Source organism: Penicillium argentinense (assembly GCF_028826775.1).
Source record: "Penicillium argentinense strain IBT 30761 chromosome Unknown utg000011l_segment0_segment0, whole genome shotgun sequence".
Lineage (NCBI taxonomy): Eukaryota > Fungi > Ascomycota > Eurotiomycetes > Eurotiales > Aspergillaceae > Penicillium > Penicillium argentinense.
Window position 1 is genome coordinate 1,305,720 of NW_026622670.1, and position 14,077 is coordinate 1,319,796.

General features: G+C 52.7%; 6 protein-coding genes across 6 annotated transcripts; 2 read left to right on the forward strand and 4 right to left on the reverse strand.

Moving 5' to 3' along the window:
- Nucleotides 1–700: 700 nt before the first annotated feature.
- Nucleotides 701–1,891, forward strand: N7532_011498 (FPP/GGPP synthase family protein; the record flags this gene model as incomplete). Its single annotated transcript, XM_056623989.1, has 2 exons — nt 701–1,080; nt 1,144–1,891. The coding sequence occupies 2 exons, from the start codon at nt 701–703 to the stop codon at nt 1,889–1,891; spliced, it is 1,128 nt and encodes a 375-aa protein (XP_056468977.1).
- A 502-nt stretch (nt 1,892–2,393) lies between these two features.
- N7532_011499 (Smr domain-containing protein) lies at nt 2,394–3,311 on the reverse strand (the record flags this gene model as incomplete). Its single annotated transcript, XM_056623990.1, has 4 exons — nt 2,394–2,715; nt 2,798–3,048; nt 3,124–3,224; nt 3,278–3,311. 4 exons carry the CDS (start codon nt 3,309–3,311, stop codon nt 2,394–2,396), a joined length of 708 nt encoding a protein of 235 aa, XP_056468978.1.
- Nucleotides 3,312–6,657: 3,346 nt separating this feature from the next.
- gpaA (guanine nucleotide-binding protein subunit alpha gpaA) lies at nt 6,658–7,942 on the forward strand (the record flags this gene model as incomplete). The annotated part of the gene is made up of 4 exons (XM_056623991.1): nt 6,658–6,775; nt 6,857–7,199; nt 7,276–7,832; nt 7,899–7,942. 4 exons carry the CDS (start codon nt 6,658–6,660, stop codon nt 7,940–7,942), a joined length of 1,062 nt encoding a protein of 353 aa, XP_056468979.1.
- Nucleotides 7,943–8,813: 871 nt separating this feature from the next.
- Nucleotides 8,814–9,876, reverse strand: N7532_011501 (uncharacterized protein; the record flags this gene model as incomplete). The annotated part of the gene is made up of 2 exons (XM_056623992.1): nt 8,814–9,614; nt 9,718–9,876. 2 exons carry the CDS (start codon nt 9,874–9,876, stop codon nt 8,814–8,816), a joined length of 960 nt encoding a protein of 319 aa, XP_056468980.1.
- A 328-nt stretch (nt 9,877–10,204) lies between these two features.
- N7532_011502 (uncharacterized protein) lies at nt 10,205–10,720 on the reverse strand (the record flags this gene model as incomplete). Its single annotated transcript, XM_056623993.1, has 1 exon — nt 10,205–10,720. One exon carries the CDS (start codon nt 10,718–10,720, stop codon nt 10,205–10,207), a length of 516 nt encoding a protein of 171 aa, XP_056468981.1.
- A 1,314-nt stretch (nt 10,721–12,034) lies between these two features.
- N7532_011503 (acyl--CoA ligase) lies at nt 12,035–14,074 on the reverse strand (the record flags this gene model as incomplete). The annotated part of the gene is made up of 4 exons (XM_056623994.1): nt 12,035–12,266; nt 12,395–12,498; nt 12,581–12,872; nt 13,014–14,074. Coding segments are annotated over 4 exons (1,689 nt in total), but the record flags the coding sequence as incomplete, so codon positions are not given.
- Between the last annotated feature and the right edge of the window lie 3 nt (nt 14,075–14,077).

A 14,077-nucleotide genomic window follows, 5' to 3' on the forward strand; every position in this document is an offset into this window, starting at 1 on the left:
GGACGACCCCACCACTTCCCTCCCCGGCGCAGCAAGGAACCCTGGGACGCACTGGGAACAGCTGGGGCGTCAGGAACGTTATTCTTTTCTGACAGCCCCAAAACCGGTTTTGTTTCTTCAACCCCAGAGGCTCTTTTGTTCTTATCGGCGCTGGGCCCAACCACCTATAGCCGGTGGATACATATAGTCCATCGCAGGGCTGTCTTGCTACCACTTGTAAACACACTCTTTTGTCTCGTTGCTAGGGACAATCTGTGCTTTGCGTTCGCTCGGTCGGTTCTTTCGCTCTCAGTCCTCCTAGCTAGTACTATTGCTGGACCACATCTCGATTATTATCTGCATCTCCATCACTATCACATCCCTTCACATCCCTTCGGACCTGCTTGCTCCCCCTTCCTTCAGTCCCAATTTGAACACACTATGCCCGATTAGTCATCGATCCTGTCCAGGTACGCAGAGGCAAGCTGCAGTGTACTACGGGAGATACCATAGAAACCCAAAGATGGTCGAAAAATACAAACTCCTGCGATGCGACCGAGTGCGAAAAATGCCAGCGTCAATTTGACACTCGCACGGCCTCGCTGGGGCGTGACTCAGCCTCCCAAGTGGCTGCAAGTCGGAGCTGATGTCATCTGCTCTCTCCGCACCCCTCCACCCCTCCAAATCTTCCCCTCATCACCACGGGCAGCCTTGGGACAAAATGAGCTCCTCTTTCCAGCCGCCCAGTCCGATTCCGCCCAGGACAAGCTCTGCGAATGCCTCAAATGGCCCGGCGAGCCCGCCCTCACACCGGCACCGAAAGTCGGTCGCCGACAGCGAGGCGACAGGCAACGGCATATCGTCGAGGCTGAAACACAAGCGCAACAAATCCAGCGTGGATGGCACCAAGTACAAGGACGGGACATGGTCATCCAAGAACGAGAAGATCCTCATAGGACCCTACGACTACATGCACCAGCATCCGGGCAAGGATGTGCGCAAGCAACTCATCCAGGCGTTTAATTCCTGGCTCCAGGTCCCACCCGAGAGTTTGGCGATTATCACCAAGGTGGTCACAATGCTACACACGGCGTCCCTCTTGTCAGTAAACTTTTCTTCTCTCCCGATCCCATCATAATATAATTCCCCGCTAACCACCTGCAGAATCGACGACGTCGAAGACAACTCCGTTCTCCGCCGTGGAATCCCCGTCGCCCACAACATCTTTGGCACCGCGCAGACCATCAACTCCGCCAACTACGTCTACTTTCTCGCCCTACAAGAAATTCAACAACTGAATAACCCGGCCGCCATCGACATATACGTGAAGGAGCTTCTGAACCTGCACCGTGGCCAAGGCATGGACCTTTTCTGGCGGGATACTCTCACTTGCCCCACGGAAGACGAGTACCTCGAAATGGTGGGCAACAAGACTGGCGGCCTCTTCCGTTTAGCTGTAAAGCTTATGCAAGCGGAGAGCACAACGGGCAAGGACTGTGTCAGCCTGGTGAACGTCATGGGATTGATCTTCCAGATCTGCGACGACTACCTCAATCTTTCGAATACTGCATACACCCACAATAAAGGGCTCTGCGAGGATCTGACGGAAGGGAAATTCTCTTTTCCCATAATTCATAGTATTCGCTCGAATCCTGGCAACCATCAGCTGCTCAGCATCCTCAAGCAGAAAACCCAAGATGACGAGGTCAAGCGCTACGCCGTGCAGTACATGCAGAGTACGGGCAGCTTTGCGCATACGCGTCAATTTGTTCGGGAACTACGTGATCGCGCCTTGACCCTGATCGAGATGATCGATGCGACGCCCCAGATCAATAATGCCGGTGATGGAGAAATGGTGCGCGCTGTTTTGTACAAGATTGTGGACTCCACCTTGTCAGATGAGACACAATAACCTACTCGTTGGTTGCTGTGGGCAAGATATGGCGGCTCTTTTTTTTTGAACTTTTGTTCTTTTCACATTTGGTGACAGGTGGAGTTTTGGCACTTTTGATATACCCATCTCAAGTTGTTTCAAGTTGGTACTGGATAGTTGGTGCTAAGCGATGTAAACACTTACGAACGATAAATTTGGCATATTCTGATATTTTGACACATCATTAGCCGATCTACCTTGGTACGCCTCGTACTACTTGATATAAGTTTACTGTTGTGATCAAACCGATACAGAATATTTCTGATTCATGATCATTTATGATGTCCATTGTAGTGGACTGCCAGTGAGCATCCGCTATGAATTTTGATTCCATAATCACGAATCATAACATCATGTAAAAGACATTAAATCACATCGCCATGATCAAATCTATAGACCACGGGTCATGCGTCTATATAAAAGCCCCAATAACACCTCCAAGATTTCAAAAATGAAGCGTGAACGAAGGATTGGCTACCTTCTACATAACCACACAGCAAGCCTTCTCCAGTTTGCGCATGACCTTGGGCAAGACGGCGTTAACCACCTGCTCAATCTCGTCCTGCTGCTGAGGCTGCTGGTGTTGCTGGTGTCCTTGTTGCTGCCCGGGGTATCCACCGTGGTGCGGTGCCTGGTGGGAGGGGTAGGACGGCATGACAGCCTCTCCGCCGGTGAGATTGACGTAGATGCGACCGGCATTATCTTCGGTGGCGTACTGCAGGCCGAGTTCGCGGCAGACCTGCTCGACGCGAGGCTTGATCTTCTGCACGTGTCCGGCGGAGTGGTTGCCCTTGCCAACGATACTAGAGTAATGTCAGTACCAATGCCTTCCGTTCCAACATGTCCACTATAAGATAAAAGCCGGAATTGGAGGTAGAAACGTACACGTGGAGGTGGCTCTGTCCGTGAGCCTTCGCATACTTGATGCGCTCTTCCAGGATCTCCTCCGCCTCCTCGACGAACTGCCCATGCAGATCGATAGTATCCGCCGCTACACGACCATCCGCATTGTTTTCGCGGAAGATGAACTGCGACGCCTGCCGGTTATATTCCTCCATCTTGCGGCCGTGGGCCTTACCCTGTTCGGAGAGCTCTTTGGCGGCGGCGCCATCGCCATTGGAGTAGGCTTCCTTGGACTAAGCGCAGTCAGCACATGAGCACAATGGCGCGCGTACGATAGAAACAGAAACAAAAAAAGGTACGCGACGTACGCGGTGGAAGCAATCGCCGCGCTTGGAGGCCTCCTGGCGCGCGAGATCGCGGAGGCGATCGTACTCGGCCTCGGCGTCGCCGCTCTGGTCGTGGTTGAAGGCTGAAGATGGTGAGTCTGTGAGCGTTTCAGGCTGCGATTGCGGAGCGACCTACCCCGCGGGCCCAGGTGGGACATTTCGTGTGACATGGTAGGATGTTTTTGAAGTTGGGACGTTGCGAACTGCGCGGGTTGCAGGGTGAAGAAGTGGGGACGGGGCCATCAGTCTCCCGAAAAATCAAAAAATCAAATCAGATCCAGCTTCGATGCGCCCGCGATCGGAGGTTCCATGGATCAGCCCGATCTATTTACTAAGGACAGATGCCGTATAACTAACTAACTATAGTTACATAGTTAGTAACCGATAAATCTGTAGTAGTAATATCGTCCGGTAATTCCAGGCAAATGGCGAGGTGCGATTCGAGCAGCATCAATATCGAACCCCAATTCATGGTAGAATGCAGCCGATCAGATCGACACCTCCTGATCAGATCTGAATTCGCCGACACTTGAAACACCATCCTCAATTATGTGGCCAGCCCAAGCCAGCCACGTCATGTTATGGTTGGCCGTGCAATTCAGGAGAAATGGAGCTCAAACGCTGGAAGATCAACGGAGTCAGCAGTATCCAGGTCGGAGTTCCCTTGACCCGATCATTTTAATCGCGGATAGCAATAGACTTTGCGCTATTGAAGATGGTGGAGCCGAGACTTTGCCTATCCATCTCCCACCTAAATACCTAAATTCCTGAATACCTAAATTCCTGAATACCTAAATACCCGCCATATGGCATCACTGTCTATGCTTCATGATGATTTGAGATACTTGCATTGTCGAGGACGAGAGTGGAGTGGGATTTGCGTACGCAATGTGCACTATGGCGGGTTCCCTGGACACTCAGATAGGGCCATCGAAGGGGAAGACCAATGACGCACTACTATATTAGTACTTTGTACATCACAAGCACCCTGAGAAATCTAGAAAATATGAAAGCGGTCGATTGACCAAATAGAATGAAACGCCGGTCAGGTCTTCGGAGAATAAGCTGTCAATCTTGACGTGAGGATTGACGGGTAGCTGACAAGACAGGAGAGACGTCTGAGAAACCACCTATTTCGTGACCATGGATAGAAGTAATATAGTTGTACATAGATCGAGTTGGACAAGCTAGGCGGGGATTAGCTTCATGGTATTACCCACTGGGTGGGGATGATGCAACTACTCCGGAGCTCTAGGGTCCCAGCAGTATACTCCGTGCTTGCGTGGAGGGACGAGCGTCAAACAAATCGCTGGGGCGGAGAATATTTGAAAGAATTCTAGATCAAGAGAACGTCAAAGAGAGTAAGAAAGTAATCATGAAAGGATGGTTCGTTGGCTCGTTCTGACATGCACGACTAGGAACAAAGCAGTGGTTGCAGTGTTGATCCGACTTCCTATTAGATCTGGACCCGTAAGCAGTAATCGCTCTGGCGGGTATTTGTTCCAGCATCAGACCGACTAGACCGGCAGTGCAAGACCCCGGTCTCCTGACGCGGAAAAAAGAAATCGACCTGGCAATGGTCTATGTATATCAGAGTATCCTAAGGAAGTACTTGCGAGGGACTTTCTATGTACGGTTTACGGAGTATACTGGTACACCCAGGATATGTAGCAGTCGAGCTGCTGCAGGCGACCATCCCTACGCAATGTGACGATGCATGAGGGGACCCTAACTTTGCGTCGCACTCCATGTGGTATACCGAAGGGAGGCCCAGGAGAGGGGATAGCGTGCGGCAAATAGAAGGCTAGAAGCACTAGACGGTGGGTCGGGCCCCGATAGCGTGCTCCAGCAGTAGAAATTCCAGAAATTCCATCAGCTCAGGGGCCATGTGAAACCCGCCATGTGCGCTGTACGATTGCTTACCATCGGTACATGTACCGCTCGCCATGTAATCATCATCATACCTGCTTACTGGGACCATCATGCAGACCCGCCTTGCTTGGAAATCCCGGCCAGTCGGCCCACGAGATTAGAGGAGCTGGCCTTCCTCCCCGACGGATCGGCAGGTACCTGAGCCAGTCCACAATGGCGTACCCTGTGGAATACCCGAGGGTACTCAGGCCCGACTACGCCTCGAGTGTACCTCTCGTAGCTTCTCCGACTCCAGTTTGTGGAGTTGCCTTTCAGACCGATGGAGCAACAGGTTTTGCAACGGCCGGCTTGACGCCACCTTGTGGAGAGACTGTGAGTCCCATCTATAGGAAGCGGGAGCGGTCCCAGACTGGACGGTACCAGTCGCCAGCCTGTGGCCTCTGCTGATTCCGGTGCGACGGTGAGATCTGCCGTTGAGCAGTGTTCCAGGCTGAGGCAGCCGCAATTTCTGATGCGTCGGGGCCGAGACGCGCGAAAAGAAAAAAGTAAGAAAGAGAAGCAAGGAAGTCGATCAGTAGGTTGGAGCACAACGGTCAGCTCGGGCGGGGATCCAACAGCCATGGTCAGTCTGCAATCTGCAACAGGAGAAAACATACAGGCTGAAGCAGAGCAGCAGAGTTGTGCCCGTAAGATGATTGCCCTCAAAAATGGAGACCGTGTCGGACAATAACCATTAGTGTATTGGGACCCCACATGTAGATCCTCCTGAGATGATTCTGCCAGGTACCAGATGTCGTCGAGATATTGGCAATCGCGTTCTGGTCGATTTGCTCGGGTGCCCAGCAGCTCGACCATCGGGTCCGACGGATTGTTCATGCATGCATCCCAGCACCAGTGATCTCATCCCCGGCATATCGACTGGGGTATACATACCCTGCGGTGTTTCCCAGTGATGAAGTCGGGTCAACCGAACACAAAGACCCAGTAAAAGGGGCTCCCATCGACACGCGCTGATTCGCCCGCGCGAAATACAGACCCATTCCTCCACCGCCAATCAGGGCCCGCTACGGCCCCAGAGGTGCTGGAATCACCTGTGGTAACGATACAGTCACGGCAGCGTCACATCCCTCCAGCACGCGGGCCTCTCCGCGGACCACGCGGTATTACCGCCGTATCCCCTTTCCCTGCTGAAACTTCCAATTTCCCCCCTCCTCGTTCCCCCCCTTACCTTAAACCTCCCCTTCTCTCTCAGCTGGTTCGGGCGTCTGTTCAGTTCCTTTTTCCTTTTCCTGTACACCACCTCTAATCGCTCCTTTCCTTGAGCTTCGGGTTTCTCTCCAGGTGTGTCCTGATCCTTCCCCCTTTTACCAGGCTCGTGCTCCGACCCGTTTGGTTTCACCCTTGCGTCAACACGATTCCATCCTGAAACGTCGGTTCTCTGCGGCTTGTACCACCTTCGCGAAGTCCCCGACTACCATCGATGCGATCACTGTTTCTTTTCTTTCGAGGAATTTCCTGCTGACCTTGCGCGACCCTGACCAGTCCCTGCAATCGAACCCGGGCCCTATAATTCCAACCGGCTTTTTACCACACAATCGTTCGCACCTTCCGCACAAACACACACATCCACCAAATACCGCCATCATGGGTTGTGGTATGAGTACCGAGGACAAGGAGGGGAAGGCGCGGAACGAGGAGATTGAGAACCAGCTCAAACGCGACAAAATGATGCAACGGAACGAGATTAAGATGCTGCTGCTCGGTATGACCCCGGTCGCCTATATGCGATATGCCCAAGAAGCTACTTGGAGGACTTGGAATAGCTGACAACCATTGTGTGCAGGTGCTGGAGAGTCGGGCAAGTCCACGATTCTGAAGCAGATGAAGCTCATCCACGAAGGCGGCTACTCACGCGACGAGCGCGAATCCTTCAAAGAAATTATTTACAGCAACACCGTCCAATCGATGCGGGTCATTCTCGAGGCCATGGAGTCCCTGGAGCTGCCGCTGGAGGATGCGCGCAACGAGTACCACGTCCAGACCATCTTCATGCAGCCCGCCCAGATCGAAGGTGATAGCATCCCGCCCGAGGTCGGCAATGCCATTGGCGCTCTGTGGCGTGACACCGGTGTTCAGGAGTGCTTCAAGCGCTCGCGTGAATACCAGCTGAACGACTCTGCCAAATAGTGAGTGAAAGCCCTGAAGACCACGGGTTACATATCCGTGTCGCGCAGAATCAATTGCTAACTTTTATTTTACCAGCTACTTCGATGCCATTGACCGCATTGCCCAGCCCGACTACCTTCCCACCGACCAGGATGTCCTTCGCTCCCGTGTTAAGACTACCGGTATCACCGAGACCACCTTCATCATTGGCGATTTGACCTACCGCATGTTCGATGTCGGTGGTCAGCGTTCGGAGCGAAAGAAGTGGATCCACTGCTTCGAAAATGTCACTACTATTCTGTTCTTGGTCGCCATCTCTGAGTACGACCAGCTACTATTCGAGGACGAGACTGTCAACCGTATGCAAGAAGCCTTGACTCTGTTCGACTCCATCTGCAACTCCCGTTGGTTCGTCAAGACCTCTATCATTCTCTTCCTCAACAAGATCGATCGTTTCAAGGAGAAGCTTCCCGTCAGCCCGATGAAGAACTACTTCCCCGACTACGAGGGCGGTGCCGACTACGCTGCTGCCTGCGACTACATCCTCAACCGCTTCGTTTCTCTGAACCAGGCCGAACAAAAGCAGATCTACACTCACTTCACCTGCGCCACCGACACCACACAGATCCGGTTCGTCATGGCTGCTGTCAACGGTAAGTTGTCATTTTGGATACAATTCACAAGTCGATGGTCCATTTACTAATCAAACACCCAAATAGATATCATCATCCAAGAGAACCTTCGTCTCTGCGGCTTGATCTAATGAACTACCAATTCCCCGGTGTCGCAGTGTGTTGAAATTAGATCGCATGTGTTTTTCCTTCGGCTTGTAATCGGATCTCGCCAGGATTGTGATCAAAAGCCTCGTTCCAGATTCCGGCGTTGAACATTTTCTCTTTCTTCATTTCTTCAGTGTGTCTTTTCTAATTGCGCTCGCCTTTGACACGATCTCTAGCCGGTTCTTTTCTTTTACCCTGTTCCTGCTTCTCGATAGCGCCAAACAGGACCATTTTTCCCACCATGGCTCCACCTTAATCCGCGTGGCGCCCTGACTTATTGACCCTTTTTTCCTCTTTTTTTCCTTTCTCCATTTTTTTCCCCATTTTCCCTTGTGTCTGATTTGAATGCTGGATATCCTATCATCTCTTGTGGTTGCCACCTCCCCCATTTCTCTTCGTTGTTTTTGTATGTAACCATACCGTCTCCCTCATCGTTTCCTTGGTCTCGCGTCCGTTGGAAGCCTTGCGCAACCAGCCGGGCAATGGGCACGGGGAAATGACAGGATACACGGAATTATCATGTCTGTTCTCATGTGTCATGCCTCGGTCGTTGGGTTATAGTCAGACAGGAATTCAATTATCGGGTTTCCGACTTCATCTGTTCGAGTAGCCTGGCCTGTGTCATCATACTTGAAATTAAGGAACTGCCTGATCGTCGGGCATTAAATTCCGAATCCCAGTCCCACCGTGACGGTTTCATCTCGACGCAATACGTCCTTGAATTTGCAGGCGCCGTTTGATCGATATTGATAGTGATGAATGGTAATATTCAAATCATTCTCATTCTCATTCCGATGGTTGGATACAAGCATCCAGGGTATCTTAACGCAAACCAAACAACAATTCACATCTCGCTCAAAACCTCAACTTGGGCCCAACAAAAACAATTAAGATAGCGACAATCCACAACGCAAAGATCCACGCATAGAGCATCATCCGCCCCCACCATCCTTTTCCCTCCGACATGCGCGTCAACATCCCCATCCGCTTCCCCGCCGCCTCCATCGTCGACGAAGTCTTGTCCATTCCTAGAGCGGCGCGCTCCAGTGCATCCTTCTCGCTTTCCAGTGTGCTTTGGAATGACTTGGACTGGGCTTTTAATTGAGTGGCCATCGAGACCAGAGAACCGGTGAGGTCTTCTTGCTCGGAGCGGTCGTTGTCGAGCGCCTTTTCGGTGGAGGCATTCATGTCCTGTCCATAATTGCTTCCAGTGGTGTGTCCGGTAGATTGTTTCGGGGATGAAGTTGTTGTGTTTCGGTTGCGAAGGGTAGAGTTTGGCTCTATTGATGGGGTGGGGGTGGGAGTGAAGGTAGCTGTTGCGGTTGCCGTAGTGGTAGTGGGTGCGTTTGTGGAGTTGGTGTCGGTTTCGTTTATTTGAACTCGCGGCTGTGATTTCGAGGTTGTGTCCGCAGATGATACAACTTTCTCCACGATGGGTTTGGAGAATAGCTCCTTCCACTCGTCGTCTACATCGTCCTCCGCTTCGTCATTATCATCGGCACGACTGTCCACTTCGTCAAGGATAGTTTGCATTCGCTTAAGGAGCTGTCTATCGCGCGCAATTTCCGCCTGCGCTTCGTGTCGGCGATCCGGTTGCTTCAATTGCGGGAGCGAGCGTTCGAGTTGCGAGAGGAGGATTCGGGCGTACTCGACATTCTGTATCACTTTACGATTAGATCTAGTGGGGGAGTTTGGTCTGACAGGGGGTTATATGATCAGGAGGGCCAACAGATAGACCGGCCACAGCGATGTATCTTACCTTGGTCACTCGCATGCGCTGGAACTCTGACCGGCGCAGGGTGCGGAGCTCCGCACCTGGGGAGACGAGATTGTGCTCGAGGCGGGTGAAGAGACGGGCGACATTCAGGAGGGTGAGGTCGGGTGATTCTCCCGCTGAGGGAAATTCAGTTACAGCCATGCTGGGAAAACCTTGGAAGTGTGGAAATTGCTAGGGATGCAGAGATTCAAGTTGGATTGCTCAAGTTGGAAGATGCCACCGGGCCGATATCTGCTGACTCAGCAATATAAATTCCGCCTTCAAAGTTGAAGCGTACACAAAAAAACTCGCAAATAACAGAAAACACCCCATATGGAAACAGCGTGGACAGAAAGGAGTGACTAAAAATGATAGATGCAGAATCACTGTAACACAAGAACAGAAGCGAAGAAATAAAAAAAAAAAAAGCACAAAAGGCCACCGGGCTAAAACATGACACAAGCAAAACAATCATGGGAGGCAAATGCCGCTAACTATACTCCACGACCAGCCGTCGCCACGTTCGGACGCCATTGACATCCACCTCACGCATTTGCTGCACCGACTCACTGCGTTTCTGCACAGGACCCGTCGAATCACCTGCCGTCTCAGATCGAGGCTGCGTGGCGGCCGCAGGGGAGCCGGACGGAGATGATTTCCCACCATTTTGCATCTGCTCGCGGGCTCTGGCCGCCACGGCCCCGCTGCTTGGGAAATTGCCATTCTGCGATAATGGCTTGAGGACATCGCAGGCTGAGGTGGCCGGCGGCGAGGTTGAGTTGTCCGCAGATTTGGACTTTTCCATGTTGGACAGCTGGGACCACTGGTCTGTCTGTTCTGTAGCAACGGCGGGGGATTTGCAGTGCCGCCTCAGATGATGTACGGCCAGTAGGAGGATGAATATACTGGTGACGACTGCACTGAACAGGACGGCGTTGGTGTAAAATGTCCACGAGGACACAGTCGGTAAGAGCCGAGATGCGTATACTTGTCCCGCCGTGATCATTGCGGTTGGAAATGTCTTTGCGGGATAGCAGTCCTCCTGGTCTATCCCCAGAAGAAATACCGAGGAAGATGTGAAAAAGAAGGTCCACGCTGAATATTGTGGGAGCAAGTTCACGACTTTGTTTCTCTTCTCGACGGCTGGATTGCTGCTGGAGCCGTGGTGGCCTGGTCTTGATAGACCCCTATAGAACACAGAACAGCAGTCGGGGAGACGGAATAGTTTGAGAACGACTACGACGTACGGGCGAAGGAATCAATATAAAGAGGCTTAGCTTACCGGGTGGCCTGAGGACAAAGAGATCGACGGCGAAAGCGAGAGACAGCGATGGCGGGGCACATTGCTGTTGGATCTATAGAGAGATGGCGTCGAGGATACCCCCGGCATGGAGGTGACACGATGGTTCGCACGAATTCCATTTAATGTAGGATCATCTCTAAAGATGCGCGAGTTCCTCCGGATAAGCATATCCAACGCTGTGATCCATCAGAAAGTCAAAGTGAAGGCTCCAAAAACAAACGAGGCTTTGCAGCGGGTGTGACCTCGACAGAGTCCTTCTCGCTTCCACTTCCACTCCAACTCCCGCCTCCAACTCTAACCCGCCAACAAGCGACTACTGCCCCACTGCTTGCATCTGCATCTGCCTGCGCGCACTCTCTTGACCGGTGGATCGAAAAGAAAAGACACTACGCTAGTGTCAAGGGCATGCCCAGCTACCGGCCGGCCAGCCACGAGCGATTTCAGCTGCAGCATCGAGGCGCCACGCAGGGAAGTCGAAGATCTGCGGTCTGGCCCTCCACTCTGGCGGGCGTCTCGAGAGTTCCTACGCTGCAGCTCGCCCTCAAATCAGCACAGGGATGCGCGACCCGTATCCACGGCCATGGTTGCGGAGAAAAATATCGCGTCGATCCTAATGATGAGTCGATGAAGCGCCCCGCGCCCTCTCACACCGAGCGATGTGCCCGATCGTGATCGGGCGTTCTCAGCTCCAGCTGGACTGTCTCGCGCTAACAGTGCTAAGACTGGCTAGCCCGGTTCCTTCCAGCGAATCAGCCCGCCCAGTACTGCGCTCGGCTATCGTGCTTTGCTGCTTTCGCCTCTGGCCCGCGTTTCCGGGGCCACGGATCCCCGCGAGGATCGCCGTGATATCTACAGGGATCCGGTAATACAATGAAATTTGAGGCGGCATCGCCATCTATTCTCACTTTCTGCCCTACATACAACATATACAGAATACAACAAAATCCAGAATCCACTCACGAACCACAGCAAAAGCAATTCCACGTCCAACATTCAACAGAAATTTCAGTCGGGCGGCTAGAGTTTGGCTGTGGCACCTTGCTTCAGCTCTGTCTGGGCTTGCTCGCGCAGCGCTTCGCGTAGGATCTTCCCCGATGGGTTCTTCGGAATTGCCTCGAGGAACATGACCCCGCCGGTGATCCGCTTGATGGCGGAGACCTTACCGTCCATGAACCGGACGATCTCGTCCGCCGTCGCAGACTGCCCAGGCTTGAGGACCACGTATGCGCGAGGCCGCTCGTCGTTGTTGCTGTCGCCAGTCAGTGTCCATCACAAAAATAAAGCTAGCTTCGTGTTGCACACAGTCGAGAGGAAGTGTGATAGAGAAAAACAATAAGAAAATAAAGAAAGGAAAAACTGAGGAACAAAAGTACTCACATCACGGCGCCCACGACGGCCACATCTGCTACGGCTGGATGCTCCAACAGCAGGGCCTCCAGTTCAGCCGGGGCCACCTGGTTGCCCTTGACCTTGATCAACTCCTGCGGGGTTCTGTCAGTGCCCCTCCGGGATTTGACACCTCGATTTGATATGATTTCTCTAATTTGGCGCGATATGACGTACCTTCATTCGGTCCACAACATGGAACTTGCCCTGGTCATCCACATAGGCAATGTCGCCTGTCCGAAGCCACTCATCCTCAGTCTTGGTCTGCAGGGTTGCCTCGTGGTTGCGCCAATATCCCTTCATGACGTTTTGTCCGCGGACCAACAACTCACCGCGTTGGTTGCGTCCAGAAACTTCGGTGATACCATCCTCGCCTACAATCTTGGCTTCACAGTTGGCATTAGGCTCCCCCACTGAGGCTGAATGACTCTTCTCTCTCGGATCCCATCCGAGGATGGAGCAGGTTGCCCTGTACAGCCATTAGCATTGTCCGCAAGGCAATTATACAGTTCTTCACCCCCGCAGATACTCCCACGTTCAATGCATAACATCCCGGGAGAAAAGTCTTGGGAAAGACATAGAGACGGGGAAAAGGAAATTCAAAACTGACTCGGTCATCCCCCACCCCTGCTTGATGTTAATTTTGCCTTCCGGCCACAACTTCTCCACCTCCACACAAACTTCTCGCCCGAGCGGCGCGGCGCCGCTACCCACAGACTCGACGCTACTCAGATCATAGTTCTTCACAGCCGGATGTTTGGCCAGCAAAACTACAACCGGCGGCACGAGAATCAGATCCGTCACGCGAAACTTCTGCGTATACTCCAACATCTTGACAAAATCAAATTTTGGCATCATATACACAGGCGTCTGGCGATACAACGCAGCCGCAATGAATATATTCTGCGCCATTGCATGATACAGTGGCAAGAAACACAGCCAGCGCGCCCGAGTTAGCTTCTGGGCGTAATCCGGATGCAAACTGGCCAGGTGCGTATACTGCAACATATTGGCGCAATAGTTTTTATGCGTGATTTCCACGCCCTTGGGTCGGCCCGTTGTCCCGCTGGAATAATTCAGCACAAGGGTGGTATTTGCCTTTTCAGGTGTGTTCAATTCCTCCCATGCGAAGCCGCGTCCTTCCTCGGGACTTGCCACCAGCTCCCCCCAATACCGACAGCCCTTCGACGGTTGGCCCTGACCTTCATAGATCGCATTGTCAAAGATGAAGACTCGGTCTCGGCTTAAGCCCGCCAGTTTCGCTGCCTCGATGCCCGTGTCTAATACAGCTCCGGCGCAGATCAGGTACGTTGCTCCGCTGTCCTGGAGCTGGAAGGCCAGTTCGCGGGCTACATAAGTCGGGTTGGCGCCCGTGAAAATGGCGCCCGCCATGATGCTGCCCATGAAGACGACGGGAAAGAAGATGTCGTTTCCAGAGAAGAGTAGTACCCGATCACCAGGCTTGAGGCCCGACTTGTGCAGTCCTGCGGCGAACCGCTGGCTCCAAAGTCGGAAGTCATGGGTCGTGAAGTAGTGCGTGTCCGGGCGGGCGGCTTCAGTAAAGCATCGATGTGTTTGCGACAGGGGAGCTGTGGGGGAAGTGAGCAGGAGTGAAGCAAGGTGGGTGTTCGGGACGTCGATGCTCCAGCGAGATTTATATGGCATGGTGGTCTA